Raw genomic sequence first — 22044 nt, 5'->3', positions numbered from 1 at the left:
AGAGAGAAATAGATTCATCAAATACTACATGCATAGATTCCTCAATTACTAAAGTTCTTTATTGAAAACTCTATAAGCTTTACTTAGTAGAGGAATAGCCAAGGAAAATACCAACATTGTCTTAAAATCAAATTTTCCAAGTTTTTCTTTGTTACTCAAAATAAAACATTTATAACTAAAAAACTTTGAAATATTTGGAATTTAGTTATGCCAAAGTTCATAAGGAGTTTTATCCAAAGAAGGTCTAATTAAAACTCTATTTAAAACATAACAAGCGGTGTTAAGCGCTTCCGCCCAAAAGTATGTAGGTAAACCATACTCATCCAACATTGATCTAGCAAATTCTTGCAAGTACGATTTTTCCTTTCAACTACACCATTTTGTTGAGGAGTTCTTGGAGTGGAGAAATTATGAAGAAAAATCATTTTCTTCAAAAAGTTTCAAAAGCATGCTATCAAATTCTCCTCCATGATCACTCCTAATTTTAGAAATCAAAAAACTTTTTTCATTTTGAACTCTTTTTGCAAAACTAGAAAAGCTTTTCAAAGCATCATCTTTATATTTTAGCATCAAACCCAAGTAAATCTTGAAAAATCATCAATTGTCATAAAGCATAATAGTTCCTCAAAACTAGCAATTCTAGAAGGGCCAAATAAGTCCATGTGTAATAGTTGAACAGGTCTAGTTGTAGAGATCACATTTTTAGATTTGAAAGAGGACTTAGTTTGCTTACCCATTTGACAAGCATCACAAACTTTGTCTTTTTCAAATTTAAATTTGGGAAGACCTCTAACCAAAGAATTCTTGGAAATATTTGAAATTAAGTGCATGCTAGCATGTCCTAGTCTTTTATGCCATAACCAAGAATCATTATGCAAAGCCGTAAACATTTATCATTAATAGGACAATCATCCAAATCAGTATATAAACATTTTCATCCCTATTTCCAACAAATATAACTTTTCTATCACTAGCATTTTCAATGATGCAAATCTTTTTATCAAACACAACTCTAAAGTCTTTATCACACAATTGACTAATACTAAGTAAATCATGCTTCAAACCATCAACCAAAAGTACATTTTCAATTAAAATAGAAGATTCATTACGTATACTACCTTTACCAATTATTTTACTTTCTTGTTGCCACCAAAGGTTACAAGACCTCATATCCTTTTTGGAGAGAGAGACAAACTTGGATGGGTCTCCCTCATGTGCCTCGAGCAACCACTATCCAAGTACCACTTGTTTTTCTTAGAGGCTTTCAAAAAACCTACAAACACAAATGTTCAAGTTTGATTCTTTGGTACCCACACTTGTTTGGGTCCTAGATGGTTAGCATTGACAAAACTTGAGAACCATTTCATTTTTGCATAGACATTTAAGGCATTAGATTTAGACAAGTAACAAGAATATGTGTATGTCCAAACTTGCCACATGAGAAACAAACAACATTATGCAAAGATTTATCTCTTACAACAAATTTATGCACTCTACTTTTTCTTGGAGAAATTATTCCTTGGAGCATTGTGAAACTTTGCCCTTTGAGAAAAATTTCTTCTTGAGAAGTAGTAGATGAGCATATTTCAATTTAAAACACTTAGGTCTAATATGGCCTTCAACACCACAATAATGACATATAGGCACAAAGTTAGATTTAACATGCTTAGACACAACCTTAGGCATATTATGAGATGCTTTAACAAAGATAGTTTTAGAACTTGAAGGAGTAGAACATTCATCATATAGCATATAACCTCTTTTATCACCAAAAGGCTTGCCTGCTTCAATTATCTTGTCTAATCTTTGAGCACTTATTGTCAACTTTTTAATAGATTCTTTAGTCTTATCAAGTTCTTGCAAAGCACTAAATTCCTTTTTTTGAGTAATTTAATCAATTATCTTTTTCACAACTATCATGCTCAAGAAATTTAACTTTGTCAAGCAAGGCATTTTTCTCATCAACAATCAAAAACATGCTTGTCACAAGAGATATTCATTTCATCAATATGCATAGCATATGCTCATTCTCTTTTAAGCAAGCAATTTCTTCAAGTAAAGACTTATTTTACTAAATAAAACATTGTATTTCTTTTTAAGCACAACATACTTAGAACTAAGTTTTTCTAAATCATTTACATATTTTCAAAAGCTTCGAACAATTTCATTATAAGAAAGAGATTCTAGAGTTACCCCATCATTTTGTTCATCCTCTTTGTCACTATGAGCCATGAAGCAAAAATTGGCCACTTCTTCATTATCACTCCCACTTTCGCTTTCATCACTATCATCCCAAATAGCTTTCATTTCTTTTTTCTGGATTTCTTGTATGATTTGAGAAAAGGACAATCGTTCTAATATGACCCGGCTTCTTGCATTCATAGCATATTACCTCATCCTTTTTGCTCTTTCACCTTTTGACTCTTTTGGTTGGAGAGATGCTTCTTGAATTGCTTCTTTCTCTTGATGAAGTTTCTATACTTACGTGAAAGATAGGCATCTTCATCTTCATCAAGGTCATCTTCATCTTGGGAGTCAACTTCTAAAGAGATGGTCTTTAAAGTTATACTCTTTTCTTTCTTTTTCTTCTCATCCTCCATGTTTTTCTTGATCTTTATCTCATGCGTCAACAACGAGCCCATGAGTTCATCAATGGAGAGAGATTTGAGATCCTTTACCTCTTGAATGGCAGTGACTTTAGGCTCCCATTGTTTAGGCAAAGACCACAATAGCTTTTTTATCTTCTCATATTTGAGTACTTTTTCCCAAATCCTTCTAAAGCATTGACAATGTTAGTAAATCTAATATTCGGAAATAGCTTCATTTTCATCAATTTTAAATATTTCATATTGATGAACTAACATGTCAATCTTTGTTTCTTTTACTTGACTAGTTCCTTCATGAGTAATTTCTAATTTATCCCATATCTCTTTAGCGGTTTTGCAAATAGACACTCTATTATACTCAACTTCATTCAAAGCACAAAATAAGCAATTAATAGCTTTGGCATTTAAAGAGCATGCTTTCTTTTCATTTATTGACCATTCTTCCTTAGGTTTTATAGTGCTAACATCATCAACATCTTTTGTTGGAATTTTAAAACCTTCCTCAACAATATCCCATAAATCATAATCATAGAAAGCAAGAAAAATCTCATTCTATTTTTCCAATAACTATAATTAGTACCATTAAAGAAAGGAGGCTTTGTAATATATTGACTATCAGTAAAAAAGATAAAACCTAAAGTTGTCATAGCTCAAAAACAATTAAGTTTATCAAGAAATAAATATTTCAAGAAGAGCAACCCGCTCTGATACCAATTGTTGGATCGATATATCAACCCTAGAGGGGGGTGAATAGGGATTAATTAAACTTTTTTTTCTAAATTAACCCAATTAAACTAATTATACACTTTTTATAAATAATAAGAAAAATTCAATTTATGCAAAAAATAAGATGACAAAAATGTGATAATTTAATTCTATCAAATTTTAGCAAATAAATAAGAACAAACTAAAGCATACAATAAATTGCTTAAATTAATTGCAAAAGTAAAAAGGAAAGAGTTAGAGAAGAAGACACCGTAATTTTTATTGTGGTTCGGTCAAACTCGACCTACTCCACTCTCCAAGTTCCTCTTAGGAATTTGAATAAAATCTTTCCAACTCTTCCACAAATTAGAGCCCAACCATTACACCACCGCTCCTTTTACGGGTTCAAGAGCAAACTTGATCTTTTCCACAGTTTAGGATCAAACCGTTACAAATGTTGGAATTTTTTAAGAACACAATATAACTCTCACTAGAGTAGATTTACAAGTTTAAGCACTCAACAAATTTATCCTCACAATACAATAACACTCTCTCAAGAATAAGATTAAAAAAAATTGGGAACTTAGAGAGAGTAACAATGGAACTTTTGAGTTTTGGAGGATTATGAAATGTAAAATTTGTTAATTTAAAATTTGGGGAGGAAGATGGTTTATATAGAGATGGAAAATTTTTTTAGAAACCCCAATTAATTTGGACCATTGGATTTTGGAAAAGAAAAATCAATAGTGGAGATTTTAAACTAAACTAGTCGTTAGATACAAACAAAATATAATATTAAATTTCTTTTCTTTTGAAATTCATTTTCTTTTTAAAAATTAATCCAAAAAATTAAAAAAAAAACATACCATGTGTCAAAAACTAGCCGTTAGACACAAACATAAAATAATATTAAATTTATTTTTCTTTTAATTCATTTTCTTTTTAAATTCATTCTTTAAAGTCATTCCAAAAATAAAAAACATACCATGTGTAAAAAACTAGTAGTTAGACACAAACATAAAACAATATTAAATTTATTTTCCTTTTAATTTCAATTTTTTATTTTAAATCGATCCAAAAATCAAAAGTCCATCATATGTTAATCTCTTAATGATACACCATTCAACCAATATGTTGCCACATGTCTACATGCAAATGGTTTGGTTATACCATATCATCCTTCACGGTATTTTCTCTATAGACTTGTTTTGGTCATATCGTCTTCGTTTTAGCTCCGATTTGAGTGATTCAAGAGGTGTTGGAATCGTTGTTCCGAGCTCTACGCTATGGATATATTGAAATACTAAGATTTTCAGTAATTAAAAATTGAGTTTTTTATCATCAAAACATCGATTAATTAATTAATTAAAATTAGTTAATTTGAGATTAAGGACCAAAAAGCCAACAAGGCCGAGAAAGCAGGCACTATTGTGACAAGTACGCTCCCAATCTTGGGACACTTTGTGTTGGTATTATTTGATTCTGGTTCATCCCATTCGTTTATATCATCAATATTTGTTAAGCATGCCATCTTAGAACTAGAGCCCTTGCACTATGTGTTATTGGTATCCACTCCATCTGGAGAAATTATGTTAGCAAAGGAGAAGATAAAAGCATATCAGATTGAAGTAGCGAGTCATACACTGGATGTGACTTTAATAGTCTTGGACATGCGAGATTTTGATGTGATTTTAGGAATGGATTGGCTAGCTGCTAATCATAACAGTATAGACTACTCTCGCAAGGAGGTGATTTTTAACCCTCTCATGGGAGCCAGTTTTAAATTTAAAGGGGCGGGGATCGTGGTCCTGCCCAAAGTAATTTCCACCATGAAAGCCCAGAGGTTGCTTAACCTGGGTACCTGGAGTATCTTGGCTAGTGTTGTTGACACTAGGGAGCCTGAGGTCTCCTTGACTTCGAAGCCAGTAGTACAAGACTACCCGGATGTCTTTCTAAAGGATCTTCCAGGTCTGTCACCTGATCGGGAGATATAGACTTTGCTATCGAGTTAGAGCCAGGCACAACTCCTATCTCAAAAGCTCAGTACAGAAGGGCTTCAGCAGAACTAAAGGAGCTTAAGGTTCAATTGCAAGAGTTGTTGGATAAGAGTTTCATCTGCCCTGTCACCGTGGGGTGCGCCGATGCTTTTTGTGAAAAAGAAAGATGGGCCATTGTGTCTTTGCATTGACTACAGGGAATTGAATAAGGTGACTATCAAGAATAAGTATCCGCTTCCCAGGATTGACGACTTGTTTGACCAGTTGCAAGGAGCTATAGTGTTTTCTAAGATTGATCATCAGTCGGGATATCATCGGTTGAGGATAAAGGACATGATATTCCTAAGACAACTTGTTGTTCGAGGTATGGGCATTATGAGTTCATCGTGATGTCATTTGGGTTGACGAATGCTCCTGTAATATTATGGACCTAATGAATAGAATGTTCAAGTAATTTCTTGACACCTTTGTGATAGTCTTCATAGATGACATTTTAGTTTATTTCAATACAGAGACAGAACACGAGGAACATTGACGAAAGGTTCTAGAGACCTTGAGGGCACAAAAGTTATATGCTAAGTTTTCCAAATGTGAGTTTTGGTTAAGGCATGTGTTCTTTATAGGGCATGTGGTGTCCAAGGAAGGTGCATCTGTTGACCCCGTAAAGATTGAGACAGTCACAAGTTGGCTTCGTCCAACCACAGTCGGAGAGGTGTGCAGTTTCTTGGGGTTGGCAGGCTACTATCGTCGTTTTGTGAAGGACTTTTCCCACATAGCCACCCCTCTGACCCAATTGACCCGAAAAGGAGCTTCCTTTATTTGGAGTAAGACTTGTGAGGAAAGTTTCCAGGATCTCAAGCAAAAGTTGGTTACTACCTCAGTCCTCACCATACCAGATGGAACGGGTGGTTTTGTTATTTACAGTGATGCCTCTAAGAGAGGTTTGGGGTGCGTATTGATGCAGCAAGGTAAGGTAGTTGCTTATGCCTCTCGGCAGTTAAAGAATCATGAATGGAACTACCCCACACATGATTTGGAATTGGTAGCCGTGGTTTTTGCATTAAAAATCTGGAGGCACTACTTGTATGGCGAAAAGATACAAATTTTCACCGACTACAAGAGTTTAAAATACTTCTTCACTCAAAAGGAGTTAAACATGAGGCAGCGTAGGTGGTTGGAGCTGGTGAAGGACTATGGTTGCGAGATTCTGTACCACCTAGGGAAGGCAAATGTAGTGGCGGATCCTCTAAGTAGGAAGGTAGCCCATTCAGCAACCCTTATAACCAGACATACTCAGTTATGCAAGGACCTGGAGTGGGCCGAGATTGCAGTGGTGGTAGGGGAGATCTCTGCACAGTTAGCACAGTTATTGGTACAACCAAGTTTGAGACAGAGAATCATTGATGCTCAACGGAGTGATCCTTACCTGGTTGAAATAGTGCAACAGGTGAAGGCAGGGTAGGGTGGAGAGTTCTCCGTGTCCACAGATAATGGTCTTACTTTTCGGAGACGTTTATGCGTACAAGCAGACGGTAACCTCAAGCACGATTTATTATTGGAGGCTCATAACTCCCCCATTTTCGATACATCCTGGCAGTACCAAAATGTACCAGGACCTAAAACGTTGTTACTAGTGGAATAACATGAAAGGAGAGATAGAAAAGTTTGTCAGTAAGTGCTTACTATGTCAGCAGGTGAAGGTCTCAAGACAAAAGCCAGCAGGCTTGTTGCAACCTTTGAGCATACCAGAATGGAAATGGGAGAATGTCTCGATGGACTTCATTGTGGGATTGTCGCGAACTGTAAAGGGTTTTACAGTGATTTGGGTTATAGTGGACAGACTCACCAAGCTAGCACATTTTATTCTAGGGAAGCCCACATATTCAGTGAATAGGTGGGTACAATTGTATATGAAAGAGGTAGTGAGGTTGCATGGGGTGTCGGTGTCCATCGTATCTGATAGGAACCCTCGATTTACCTCCAGCTTTTAGAAGAGCCTTCAGGCAGCATTGAGTACTTGTTTGGATTTCAGTACGGCTTTTCACCCACAAACTGATGGTCAAGACAGAGCGATTAAACTAGAGACTGGAGGATATATTACGTACTTGTGCATTAGAGTTTTTAGGGAGTTAGAACTCTCACCTGCATTTGATAGAGTTTGCCTATAATAATAGTTATCAGGCAACCATTGGCATGTCACCATTTGAGGCCCTTTATGGGAAGAGTTGTAGGTCACTTGTATGCTGGGATGAGGTTGGTGAACGGAAATTTCTAGGACCTGAGTTAGTACAAGCCACGAATGAGGCGATACAGAAGATTAGGACCTGAATGTTGACGGCTCAAAGTAGGCAGAAGAGTTACGCTGATGTTGGGCATAAAGATCTAGAGTTTGAGGTAGGTGATAAAGTATTTCTGAAAGTGGCACCTATGAAGGAGGTGTTGAGATTTAGCAAGAAGGGTAAACTGAACCTTTGGTTCATCGGGCCATTTGAGATCCTAGAGCGGAATGGTCTTGTAGCTTACCGACTGGCCTTGCCACCATCTCTTTTTGCAGTCCACAATATTTTTCATGTTTCCATGTTGAGGATGTACGTAGCAGACTCATCTCATGTTGTGGATTATGAGCCTTTGCATTTGAATGAGAACCTGAGTTACGAAGAGAAGTCTATTTAAATCCTGGCCAGGGAAGTGAAAGTTTTGTGCAACAAGGAGATAGCATTGGCGAAGGTCCTTTGGCGGAATCATCGGTTTGAGGAAGCAACTTGGGAGAGCGAGGACGACGTGAGGGTGTTTTATCCCGAGCGAGGATTAAGAATTTTGAGGACGAAAGTTTCTTAAGGGGGTAGAATGTAACACCCCAATTTATTTTGTAATTAAGCTTTAATTTATGTTGGACTACTTGGATAAATCAAAATTTTAAATTTATGTATTTGGCTAAGTTAAAATAGAATTTGATTATTTGGAATTAATTAAGTTTTAATTTGGTTTGCAATTGGAGATTTGATTATTTATGGAGATAATTCAATTTGTTTGATGGACGATTTAAAAAAAAAAAAAAAAACTATTTTGGAAAAGGAATGTGGAATTTGGAATTTAATAGGGAAAGAGGTTGAAAGAGGTTTTAAGTGATATATATATTTACATAAGTGATAAAGAAAGAAGAAAAAAAGAAGACAAAAATTTAGAATTTCTCTCTCTCTTCAACCCACGCATAGACCCCCCTTCCAAACCCTTTTTCGTTTCTCGTCCATTCGATCCTCCTCGCTGCCACTGCTCACACTCAAGCAAAAGAAGCTGCCACTTCATCTCGTTGCCACCGTCTGGGCTCACTGCGAGCCAGCCAACATCACCGTCCTCTAGCTGGGTTGCTTGACACCATGTCGTCTGGATTTTCGCCAAACGCTGCTACCATTCTGTGTCGCCGACTCGAAGCTGCCAGCGATCGATTTTGTTTGCGAGTCGCCATATTGGACGAAGCCCTGCTATGCGTCGCTCCTTGTTTGGTCAGTCGCCAGCGTCACACTGCCCTTCGTCTGTGCCAGTCTAGTTTTGTAGGCGAAGTTTTGTGGTTAATTCTCGGTTTCAAACTAACATTAACCTTAACGTTTCGGCTTCTAAGTCGAGGATTTTGAGTACTTAAGCAAGCTGTCCAACACCTTAAGCATGAATTTGGGTAAGTTTTTTTTAGGATTATGGAATAGGTTGTGAACATTTTGGAGTTGTGCCTAAAAGTTTTAAAATGGAAGTTTTGGGTCGAAATTGAAGGCGGTGTTTTTGTGTTAGGAACGTTAATTCAAGTTGTTGTTGGTGATTGATTTCTTTAATTATTTGCGTGGACTTTTGTGACCAATTTGAGGTAAGTGGGACTATTACCGATGCCTTCGTGCCAGGCGGCCTAGATTAGATTTATAAAGTTAATTAATGGACTTTAGAAGCATGATTTTTTCTTTGTCATATAATTGTTGCATGACAGGTATGAGTATTATGGGCATATTTGAACTTCCATACTATGCTATGATCTGAGCTGTGGGGTTACTCATGAAATTATGTTTGTGATGCATGATTAGACCAATAGGGTAGTTTACCGTCTCACCTTGATGTATGTTTTATTTCAGAGAACCGACGGGTCTAGTTTCATGTTTTGACGGTGTGACTTTAGGCCACTAGACATGCGTGAGCCGACAAGTTCAATTACATGCTACGATTTTGTGAACCAACAGGTTCGCTTTCATGTATATTCCCATATATTTAACAATGTGCCATCAAGCCACTAGACATGCGTGAATTGATAGGCTCATGTTCATGTTACTTTTCCATATTTGACGGTGTACCTTCGAGCCGCTAGACATGGTGAATCGACAGGTTCATGTTCATGTTTCTTTTTTTTCCATGTTTGACGGTGTGCCATTAGGCCACTAGACATGCGAGTCAAGGCAAGACAGTACGTCCTTTGGGTTTTTTTTATTGAAACAATTGTAGTTGTTTGAGCCACGGGCCCAATATTCTCTGCTTGTGGATGCATAGTCTGATCCTAGTAATGGTATCACTTACTGAGTCTTTTATACTCATCCTTTATCTTATATATTTTTCAGGTAAGGGCAAGGATACTCAGGCGACTGACAAGAGCAATTCGTGACAGTGCTAAAGGAACTAAGAACACTTCCGCGTTTGAACCTTTATGTCTTCTCGTGTATATATATATATATATATATATATATATATAATATAGTTCTCCTTTCACAAACTTTCCTTGACTGGGTCAAGGTGAGATTTTTTTTCTCTCCAGCTAATATTTTCTCCGTTTTTTTTGTATTATTATTATTTTTATTTATTTCATGTTAAGAGTTACTCCGGTCAAACAATTTGAAATCTTGAGTTAAAGTCAAAATAGTTTCTTTATACACTTAAGCAGTCCAAAATCCTATTATTTTATTTTTCTCTCAATGTGAACATTTATGCATGCATGTAGTAACGATCCCCCTTTTTAGTTGTCCTAAGAAGTCGGGTTGTAACATGCGCAGAGGTGCGGCGCTCATTTTTTTTATTTTCCGTCATTCTCTGAAGCATCGCTATACTGCCCTATTTTGCAGCTACTATCTTGCTTTTAATGACGCACAAAAGATGTCAACCGGTAAAAAATATGCACATCTTCATATTGTCTTCCTTCTTTTCTCGACTTCCTTTGATCTCTTTTGGTTAATTTGACTCCATTATGCTCTAAACTCCTCAAAATGGCTTCTAGAGTGTTGGGATTGTCTTTTACCTATAAAATAGACATTTTAAGCAAACAAATATGATAGAATTGAGGGTTTTAACATAGAAAAGATAGTCTTTTACAAGACCTCTTACTCATAAATTTATTGAAAATGTAATATCTGGTCTTGTATTATTAGCAAGATACATAAGTACACCAATTGCACTAAGATATGGTACTTCAGGATCAATAAGTTCTTCATTATCATCTCGAGGTCAAAATATATCTTTCTTCATATTTAGTGAATGAACTTCTATTGGAATGTTCAATGGACGTGCTTTGTCCATATAGAACCTTTTCAAAAAAATTTCCGTGTAAGTTGATTGATGAATAAATATCCCATCTACTAAATGCTCAATTTGCAAGCCAAAACAAAATTTTATTCTTCCGAGATCTTTCATAACAAATTATTTCTTAAGATATTCTATTACCTTTGAAAGCTCTTCAGGAGTTCTAAGTATATTTAAATCATCAACATATACAATTATAATAGCAAATCTTGACTGTGATTTCTTTATAAAAACACTTGGACATATTAAATTGTTTTGATATCCTTTTTTCAACAAATATCCACTCAGACGATTATACCACATTCGTCCTGATTGTTTCAATCCATATAGCGATCTCTGTAACTTTATTAAATACAATTTCTGGGAATTTGATTTATATGTTTCAGATACCTTAAATTCTTTTAGGATTCTCATATAAATATCATTATCATGAGATCCATATAAATACGTTGTGACTATATCTATAAGATACATGTCCAGATTTTCATACACAATCATACCAATTAAATATCTCAATGTAATTGCATCCACCACCGGAGAATACATTTCTTCATAATCAATACCAGGTCTTTGTGAAAAACCTTGTGCAACTAGTCTTGCTTTATATCTTATGACCATATTATTTTCATTTTTTTCCTCACAAATACCAATTTGTATCTCACAGGTTTGACACCTTTTAGTGTTCAGACTACGAGTCCAAAAACCTGATGTTTTGAAAGTGAGTTTAATTCTACCTCAATTGCTTCTTTCCACTAAAGTTAATCTTCTCTATGTCGACATTCTTCAACAGATTTCCGTTCAGAATCCTCATTTTCAGATATAATATCAAGAGTAACATTACACGCAAAAATGTTGTCAATAACTTTATTAGTTCGGTTTCATCATTTTCCTATCATAACATAGTTTATTGAGATCTCATTATTATCTTTAGGTATTTCACCTTCCTCACTAGTCATGTCAAGGATTTTTTTTCATGGGTATTTACATCCTCAACCAAGTCTTCTTGATTATTAATTATTTTTCTTTTTCGAGGATTTTATCTTTGGAACCCACTGGTCTACCACGCTTCTAAAGTGTTCCAAACTCATTAGTGACAACTTGCTATGTTGGGATATCAATTTTCGATGGGACATTTGCAACTGGTATATGTGACTTTGTTACTTACTTTGCATCTATAAATGCATCTGGTAACTAATTTGCTATATTTTGCAAATGAATTATCTTCTAAACTTCAAGTTCACATTGACCTGTACGAGGATATAAATGAGACAGTTACTTTCTTTGCATCTATAAATGCATCTGGTAACTGATTTGCTATATTTTGAAAATGAATTATCTTCTAAACTTCAAGTTCACATTGACCTGTATGAGGATCTAATTGAGACAGTTACTTTCTTTGCATCTATAAATGCATATGGTAACTGATTTGCTATATTTTGCAAATGAATTATCTTCTGAACTTCAAGTTCACATTGACTTGTACGAAGATCTAAATGAGACAATAACGATGCATTCCATGTAATTTCTTTTTCCAACTTCTTAATTCCTCTCCTAGTGTTAGAAAATAATTGACAATCAGCAAATTGTGTTGTAAATCCATCACCCATCAAGGGTTCAAGATATTTGATAATTGATGGGGAATCATATCCAATATATATTCCTAACCTCCTTTGAGAACCCATCTTAGTACGTTGTGGTGAAACAATCGGAACATATATTGCACATCCAAAAATTCTCAGATGGGAAATATTTGGCTCATGGCCATAAGCTATTTGTAATGGCGAGTACTTATAATAAGATACTGGCCTAGTGCATACAAGTGACGCTGCATGCAAAATAGCATGTCCCCATATAAATGTAGGAAGCTTAGCTCTCATAAATAATGGTCTAGCAATTAACTGAAAATATTTTATGAATGATTCTACTAAACTATTTTATGTATGAACATGGGCTACAAAATGTTCAACGCTTATCCTAATTGACATACAATAATTATCAAAATCTTGAGATGTAAATTCACCAACATTACTAAGACGAATAGTCTTAATTGTATAATCAAGAAATTGTGCTCTTAACTTAACTATTTGAGCAAGTAATCTTGCAAATGCAAGATTTCGACTTGATAATAAGCATATGTGTGACCATCTGCTGGATGCGTCTATTAATACCATAAAATATCTAAATGGTCCACTTGACGGGTTAATAGGTCCACATATATCACCATGAGTTCATTCTAAAAATGCAGGTGATTCAATATCCACTTTAACTGGTAATGGTCTAATTATCAATTTTACTTGATAGCAAGCATCACATGATAATTCATTAGATTGAAGAATCTTTTGGTTTTTCAATGGATGTCCAATTGAATTCTCAATAATTCTTCTCATCATTATAAACTCTGGATGACCTAATCTGTCATGCCAAATTGTAAATATGCCTGGATTCATGAACTCCAAGTTCATTATTGCATATGTTTCAATTATTCGTATATGAGTATAATATAATCCAGAAGATAAAGCTGGTAACTCTTCCGATATACATTTTTCATTTGAGACAATAGATATGATATATAGCTATTCCACATTATTCTTACTATCAGCTCAATATAATAACCATTGCAATGTATATCTTTAAAACTAAGTAGATTTCTCTTTGATTGACTAGAGAATAATGCATTGTCAATTGTAAATTTTGTTCCTCTAGACAAAATAATATTTATTTTTCCAAAACCTTCAACCAGGTTTGCATAACCTAATATCGTATTGACTTTTGCTTTCAGTATTGTCAGTTTGGAAAAATATTTTCTATTTGTAAGTATTGTATGTGTAGTTGTATTGTCTGCCAGACATAGAGCTTCTTTACTCATTTTTTAGTCACCTAACATATGAAAATGATCCAGGTTTCTTCACTAAAAGAAAATAATTACAATAAGAAAAACAACATTTGGAATATACAAAGGTTAACATCTACTAAGAAAAGAAAAAAAATGGAGATGAATAAAAAAAAAACATTAAATCTAGATATTTTCAAAGTCAAAGGAAACACTTGATGTTTCATCAATTTTTCCATTTTTCTCTTCAGGAGATTCAAAGAAGTCCGCCACATTCAAATTTGTCATTTGGGATGGGTTAAATATGTCATTATCCTAGTATGCAAAATTTTCTTTCACATTTTTCTTTTTTTCCTTCAGGGAGGCTTGATAGAGATCAACTAAGTGTTTTGACGAACGACAGGTACATGACCAATGCTCAGTCATTCTGCATCAGAAGCATTTATTTTCAACACTTTTTGAACTCTTATTTTGTGGAGTATTTCCTTTGTGATCATCATTTTGTGTGGTTCTTTTAAAATTTAAATGATTAGAATGATCACCACGAAAATAATTATTATTTCTTCCTCTGCAACGATCATGACCTTGACCATAATTATTAACCTTCACAACATTCACTTCAGTGAATGGTGTTGTTCTAGTTGGTCGAGATTCATGATTTTTCAACAATAACTCGTTATTTTGTTCGGCCACGAGAAGACATGAAATTAGTTTAGAATATTGTTTAAAACTCTTCTCTCGATAGTGTTGCTGCAAAAGCATATTTGAAACATGAAATGTAGAAAATGTATTCTCTAACATATCAACATCAGTAATTTTCTATCTACATAACAACAATTTTGAACTGATTTCAAATAATACGGAATTGTAATCACTTACTAATATGAAATCTTGTAACCTCAAGTTCATCCACTCATAGTGAGCTTTAGGAATAATAACTGTTTTTTATGATCTTACCTCTCTTTCAAATTTTTCCATAACATATGGGGATCTTTTATGGTAAGATACTCTATTTTCAATTCCTCATGGAGATGATGACGAAGGAAAAACATAGTTTTTGCTTTGTTTTGACTGGATGTCATATTTTTCTTCTTTAATAGTCTCTCCGAGATTCATAGTATATAGGTGGATTTCGGCATCAAACATCCATGACAAATAATTATTACCATTAATATCAAATGCTACAAATTCTAAATTTTGTAATATTTTTCATAGTAACACTATTACAAAATATTATATTTATATTAGAAATTTAATATATATCAAATATGTAAAACAACATTTAATTTATTAATTATATCGAAGAGTGAGAAAAACCAACATACCTTTAGGACTACTTTCAGCGAGGAAAACGATAGTAGTTCGTGCTGATAACTTGTTGTAAATTTGATGAGCATAATGATCCACAACGAAAATACAGATATGGAGAAATATAATTAATAATAATATATAATAAAATAAATAGATATTAAAATAAATAAAACATGATATATTATATAGATAAATAAAATATAATAAATTAACAAAATATAAAATAAGGATTCTCTAAAATCTCCATTTCCTCCAATTTTCACGAATTTTGCCTAATATGTATCTTTCAAAACCCACTAAATATCACTATTTATAGGTAAACAATGTATAATATTGAGACACATAGACTATATTTTGAAAAATGAGAACATGATATATGATCAATGATACTAATACTAAGTATCAACATCTAACCGATATTTATTATCGTAATATTTATATTCATGAACTTGTAATAAACACATCAAATATGTATTCAGCTTGAACTTTTCCATCGGATACGTTAACAATTTATGAAATTAATAAATATATTAGCCATGAACAACTCAGTTAATTAAATTTAGCACACATTTAAAATTAGTAAATTAAAAATATCAAAATAAACTACTTCAAAGACAGGCCTAGCTTGACACGTGACTAAATAAGCAACACGTGGAAGTCAATCACCGCAAAGCATCAAACCACCGACCTCCGCCTTTAAACGGGACGTGTCATCGGCCACGGCGACATGAGCAGCTCGACTACGTGTCGTTTGGTTTCCGACGAACACGTGGCCTACCACGAAACGACGTGTCGGCTCTACAATGCTCGTATCAAATACTACTCAATCGGTGACTATATAACTCCAACGGCAATCACCAAACAGCAACGCAAAAAGAAAAAATCCGACAAAAATCCATTAAATCGCATCAAGAGGAAATTCAGGTGAAGACTTCAATGGCTTCGTCGAAGGAAATGAAGGAGGAGAGAGCAGAGGCGGCGGCGGGCCTTGCTGCTTCCGATCTGAGAGACATTAGCAGAGCAGAGGAGCAGCACGCGGCGGTGCCAAAGACTGAGAAAAAAGCAACGGTGGAGGTCGTGGAGGCGGACCGGCCGACGGTGCAAGATCAGCAACAGAGGTCCGGCGTGATTGGATCAGTGCTGAAGGCGGTGCAGGACACATACGAACATGCGAAGGAAGCGGTGGTCGGAAAGAGCCACGAAGAGGAGGAGAGAGGCCGAGATGTGAAGGTCGCATCGGCGGAGAAGGCAAGAGAGACGACGGAGGAGGCTGGGAGGAAAATGGACGAGTACGGAAGTGCTGCGGCGGAAAAGGCAAGGGAGACGAAGGAAGCAGCTGGAGAGACAGCAGCGTCGGCGAAGGGGAAAATGAGCGAATATGGAGGGAAAACAAGAGATAAGACCGGCGAATATAAGGATTATGCGGCGGAGAAGGCGAGGGAGACGAAGGATGCAGCGGCGCGAAAGGCAGGGGAATACAAAGATTACACGGCGGATAAGACGACGGAGGCTACGGAATCCGCTAAAGGAAAGGCCGGTGAGTATAAGGATTATGCGGCTGAAAAGGCGAGGGAAGCAAAGGACGCGGGAGCGAGAAAAGCAGAGGAATACAGAGATTACACGGCGGAGAAGGTGAGGGAAGCGACGGAAGCGGCGAAGGGTAAGGCCGGTGAGTATAAAGATTACGCGGCAGAGAAGGCTAATCAAGCGAAAGAGAAGGCAGGGGAGTATAAGGACTATACGGCGGAAAAGGCGAAGGAGACGAAGGATGAGGCGGCAAGAAAAACAGGGGAATACGGAGACTATGCAGCGGAGAAAGCGAGGGAGACGAAGGACTACACGGCGGAGAAGGCGAAAGAAGGAAAAGACACGACGGTGAGCAAACTTGGGGAATTGAAAGATTCAGCAGCAGATGCAGCAAAGAGAGCAATGGAATATTTCTCTGGAAAGAAAGAGGAAGCAAAGGAGACTAAAGATGTCGCAAAGGTAACTAAAAAACCTAATACATAAAAAGAAAGTTACCATTTATGAAAAATACAAAACTAACATTGGAGATTAAACTCGTATTTTAATCAAATTAATTTGTGTTAGATGAGTTATCGGTACTTAAAGAGTACTGTTAACTAAGATACTATCTTGAGTTGAAGTTCTTTGGTGTGTTCTTGACAAACGTAGAAGTTGAGTAAAAGTGGAACAGTCAAAAACAAATTCTTAAACTAATTAATTACAGGAATGGCAGGAAAAGATGGGGGAATCGGAGGAGGACACAAGAAGAAAGATGGAAGATCTAAGTCTGCAGGGAGGAGGAAGGAGGGGCAGCACAGAAGAAGCAAAAGTCAGACTCGAACGTGAAAGGTAAAATTCGATCTTTCTTTAAAGAAAATTCTAGAATCTCTAGTTGCATTTCTTGACGGTTTGAATTTGTCTGAACTGATCTCTCGCCAGAGGCAGTGGCGGTGAGGGAGCGGTGGTGGTAGGGCTGGAGGAGTCGCGGCCGGGGGCGTTGGCCTCGACTTTGAAGGAAGCAGACGACATGGCGGGGCAGACGTTCAACGATGTCGGTCGAGTGGACGAGGAAGGAGCTGTGCGCTCTAAGGATCGTCAAGGAAAGATGTGAATGTGATATGAAAATTCTAAGGGGAACATTTTGTATGTTGATTATCTACTGTTTCGGCTGTTGTTTACTTACCTTTTTGTTCTTTTTTCCTTTAATAATGATCTTCATATTTTAGAAGCGTACAGTTGTTGCTTATTTTGGACCTTTGGTTCTGCTTTACCGATGAACTGTGTAACAAAAGAAAGATGTTTACATTAATGCTTAGCATGTTAATGTTTCTTACAGACGGTACTTGCCGCCAGTTTCTGATAAAATCATAAATGATCTTCAAAAAAGGTTGAGTTACTCATTTTATGAACTGATCCAAAGCAGTTTCTGGCTCTTATGAACTTCCAAAATTGAGTGCAAGTTTTTATGGAACACACTACAAGGAATTCAATTCTATGGTTTTTGTTTTCTTCGTTTTTAAATTATTCGTTTTGTTTTGTTTTTTTTTTTTGGGTAGCTTTCAAAACAATTGTTTTGGCGGTGGTGTGGAGGAAGTAAGTTTTATTTACAAGTTCAACATTATAATAGCTAAAATATATAAACTAGATCCATATATAATTTTATATAATTATGTAGTTGATATATATTGTTTATTCTAAATTAGAATAGCTTTGGTCGATTTTTCTTTATTATCTATTTGAGAATTTAACTGGTTATCGAAATTAGATGAACGTATTTCGAATTTGATTTTTAACCAATCTAAGTATAATATGTTTTATTATCAAACATAAAAATGGTTTTAAAGATTAAAGTTCTCCTAGCAGCAAACGTCGAACGCACTCTTAACAATCATTTTGGGTTTGGCTAAAAGTTTCTAGAAACCAATTTACACTCCTAAAAAATTAATTATCTACAATTGATTTAACAACATTTTGCTTATTATAATTGATGGGATTAGTATAAATCGGTTGAATGATGAGTTTCCTAATGTTGATATTTGCTTGATATTTATTTAAGGGGAAAAAAAAAAAAAAGAAAACGTAGTTGTAAGATTAATTGAACTAACTTAAATTTCAAGCTATCAGGTTGATTTTCTGATTCCAACACAGGGAGACAAGCAATTGCAATTTACCTCTAATTCTTATAAACTCATTGGTAACGTCATATCTATGCGACAGTAGAATTAATTGAAACATGGATCTTATTTAAAGGTGAATCATTGTCCTTAGAATCAGGCTTTGTGGCACATAGAGTAGACCATATCGACATTTGGGAAGTGATTAATCACTTTGGTCAAGCTTCTACCAGACCAACCACTACATAAATAAAGAGTTTATATTACTAATCATAAGCGATAGAGTAACAAAATAAAATTATGGCTAAGAAAAAAACGATCAGATGAAGATAGTCGAGAATTACTCGCATTTTTTACTCAATTTTACAACAAGTCTGCTATCTATGATAAGACGCCAACTTCCTAGGTAGAAGTTTGACATTTGAAGGCACTCTTATCACTCCTGTCTGCATATATTTGTAGAATAATCTTGGTCACTAATATGGTTGTTTTTTGTTTGTTACTCTTTTTACTAAAGGAAGACCTTTTATTTGTCTATATTATATTAAAATTTTGAAATGTTTGAAAAATATTTTTAGATCATTTTACCCTTTAGATCTTTAATAAATTACAAATAGCTATTTCATAACTATTTATATTGATTTTGAAGGAAAAAATCTTAAGACTTCTTTTTTCTGTTACATTTGATTTCTCTTTTTTCAAAAAAAAAAAAAAAAAATACTCTCACCCACTAAAATTGCCACAAAGAAAAAAAATGATTGTGTTCAATATAATTGTTAGTAAAGAGAAAGTAAGGAATTCAAATATAATTAATGTCTAACGGTTAATTAAAGATCAAATTTAAAATTGTGATAAATATATATATAAAAAAATAATCAAAAGCCTCTTCTCCTTCTTTATCTTAACATATATAAATAACAAGTAGAGACCATTGAAAATAGTTAAAAAAAAAAAAAAAAAAAAAAAAAAAAAAAAGAAAAGAAAAAAAGAAGAAGAAGAAGAAAGAAAAAGAAAAAAAAATAAAAATAAAAAAGAAGAGAGAAATTGATTTATATAGAGACAAACTGAGGATGACAATTCAATTTGATATATATTTCATTAAAATCTTCATTTTCAAAACAATTCTCAAACACAAAGTCATCAAGTGTTTGGTTAAACACGATCGATGAGAGCTAGAAGATGGGAGCTACAGTTGCTAGACAATCAAATTAATTACAACAATTATAAGTGACATGATATAAATTGCTACTTAAATACATATACATCATTTTATTGGTGATCGAGGGTAATTTTTTGTGGAACAAGAGAATGCGGTAAACGTAACGAAAAGAATTCTTGTATTTGGGTTAGGATAATATCAAATATGAGTGTCAATTTTCATGGTAAGTCAATTCGTTTTTTTGTTTTCATCTTTTTCAATGAAATATTTCAGTCTCACTACTTGTGTGTTTTTTATGGCATAGATATGCAACAAATATTCCCAAATTTATAGCGTTATATATTAGATAAAAATCCAGCATATAATTTATATTTGGTTTTATAAGTACAAAATTCTCTATTTCTTTTTTAAAAATATATTATTATCTCACCCAAAATGGATCATCCACATACTTTTGAAGAAAAATATTATTCTAATTTGGGGGTTGTTTTAAAAAGCTAATGGTCAATATTATGGTAATTCAAAAGAAATGTAGAAACATATATAAATAATTGAAGGATGAATTAAAGAAGTTCAAATTTATTTTCAATAATTAAAGCAACATGTATTGAGTATTATAACTATTTAATATTTGGAAAATTGCAAATATGTCAACTATACCCCGTCTTATCCTTGTTTGAATGAGTTCTCAAAACATGTAACAAATACATTTTATTGTGTTTCAAGCTTAAAAATCATATTGTCTGTAACTTTGGAATTAACTATTCTCAAAAAGATGATTGTGTTAAATCATTGAGTTGTTACAAAATTAGTTTACATGTTATTAACATTATAATTATACTGAAAACAACTGATGATTGAAATTTCGCACGAAGTTACAAATACTAAACATCATAATAAAGCTATCTAAATTTAATAAAATAATTTGCACGGAGTTTAAATGAGAAAAGAAGTTAAAGTAGACTTGATGAGCAAGTAAGGTAATTTGGAGCAACATACATCTTTAAACAATTTTGTTTAAAGTAAGAAATTCAAATATAATTAAATGTGTGTTATTTCCTCGATAACATACTGGTAAAAAAATCCAAAAATTTTGTCGATTTGAATACATGTTTAATTGATCAAAATTTATCAGTTCAATTCTTTTTATTGGTCGGTTAGTTTATGCACCCAAAAATATTAGAATTGAGATTTTTCTTTACAAATGTCGGATTAAGAAGTAAATTAAAGGAAAAAAAACTATTAACAAACAAAAAAAAAAAACCTAATTAAATTTGTCAAAAATCAAATTCATATCAATTTCAACTTTCCTTTCGACAAACTACAAAGGAATCCTTTAAAATAAGTTAAAAGCTAGAATTTTGAGACATTTCAAAATCTATTTGACCATACTTATTTATATAACATATATTCACTTAAAAACGATAGCCATGTTTAATTGTTTTTATATAAATATCACTTTAAATTAAAGTAATTAAACAACTTCATTACTATAAAAAAAAATTGTTTAAAAACTAATTAATAAATTTATTTTATAGATTAAAATTAATAATTAAAAAACACAAAAAATGGTATCCGTACTAAGGCCACGTTACGGCACTAGTAACATAATTTATCAATTGTAACTTAAAAAGTGAATCTCATTTGATCACATTTGTTGATGTTTACTAGTATTTTATAATCGTAATAAAATGTGGGTCCTACCATGAGATCTATAATCAAATATTGTAATCGAGGACTAAAAGGTGATCAATCATTTTACCTTTGAAAATTATTTTTAAAATATATTTTTAACAATTTTCAAATTTGGTCTCAAATATCTTGTTTTGGGTTATTGCTAAATTTTATCGATAAGATCATGTTATTGATATATTTAGTCAATGACGGTATCCATAAAAAAATAAGAAGCAAATCCAAAATTTTGGGATATCGTCGATATCGGTAAGACCAGTTAATTTTAGAATCGTGTTGCTTTTTTCTTCTTTCTTTCTTTCTGGGTAAAGTGCAAAGCAAAACAAATGGATGGTTTTTTTTTTCTTTTAAATTTGTTGAGTGAGAGAATATGAGCCAAATTGGAGAGAGAATTTTTGTTAAGCGGAGAATAGAAACCCTCGCTTATCGATGTTATTTGCCCAATAACAATATCGATAAATAAAATTCAAAAAAATCTAAAATTTTGGGATGTTATTTGTCGGTATCTAAAAAAAGAAAAAAATCCCATAATTTTATGATGTTATTTGCGGATAACATATCGGTAAAAAAAAAAATTTTA

General features: G+C 33.9%; 2 protein-coding genes across 5 annotated transcripts; both read left to right on the top strand.

Annotated features, from left to right (window-relative positions):
• The first annotated feature begins 7636 nt into the window (after positions 1–7636).
• LOC120090776 lies at positions 7637–7981 on the top strand. Its single transcript, XM_039048485.1, has one exon. It carries the CDS (start codon positions 7637–7639, stop codon positions 7979–7981), a length of 345 nt encoding a protein of 114 aa, XP_038904413.1.
• Positions 7982–15843: 7862 nt separating this feature from the next.
• Positions 15844–17834, top strand: LOC120090179 (late embryogenesis abundant protein At3g53040-like). Of its 4 annotated transcripts, none has more exons than XM_039047704.1 (3): positions 15844–16979; positions 17224–17348; positions 17445–17834. In XM_039047704.1, exons 1-3 carry the CDS (start codon positions 15930–15932, stop codon positions 17608–17610), a joined length of 1341 nt encoding a protein of 446 aa, XP_038903632.1. In that variant the 5' UTR covers positions 15844–15929; the 3' UTR covers positions 17611–17834. The 4 variants fall into 4 exon arrangements, with proteins under 4 accessions (XP_038903632.1, XP_038903631.1, XP_038903634.1 ...); XM_039047703.1 differs by having other exon boundaries at positions 17439–17834; XM_039047706.1 differs by having other exon boundaries at positions 15845–16979; positions 17233–17348.
• The last annotated feature ends 4210 nt before the right edge of the window (positions 17835–22044 follow it).

The sequence above is a fragment of the Benincasa hispida genome, chromosome 11 (assembly GCF_009727055.1).
Source record: "Benincasa hispida cultivar B227 chromosome 11, ASM972705v1, whole genome shotgun sequence".
In the NCBI taxonomy this organism is placed as follows: domain Eukaryota; kingdom Viridiplantae; phylum Streptophyta; class Magnoliopsida; order Cucurbitales; family Cucurbitaceae; genus Benincasa; species Benincasa hispida.
Note: the sequence above shows the minus strand (reverse complement) of the source record. Positions and strands in the feature narration are given on the sequence as shown.

Bases quoted from the DNA above. Each gene is read 5' to 3' on its own strand.
- LOC120090776 (XM_039048485.1), top strand. From the start codon at position 7,637: ATGTTGACGGCTCAAAGTAGGCAGAAGAGTTACGCTGATGTTGGGCAT.
- LOC120090179 (XM_039047703.1), top strand. From the start codon at position 15,930: ATGGCTTCGTCGAAGGAAATGAAGGAGGAGAGAGCAGAGGCGGCGGCG. The intron at 16,980-17,223 runs GTAACTAAAAAA...AATTAATTACAG, and splicing joins AGACTAAAGATGTCGCAAAG to GAATGGCAGGAAAAGATGGG. The intron at 17,349-17,438 runs GTAAAATTCGAT...ATCTCTCGCCAG, and splicing joins GTCAGACTCGAACGTGAAAG to AGGCAGTGGCGGTGAGGGAG.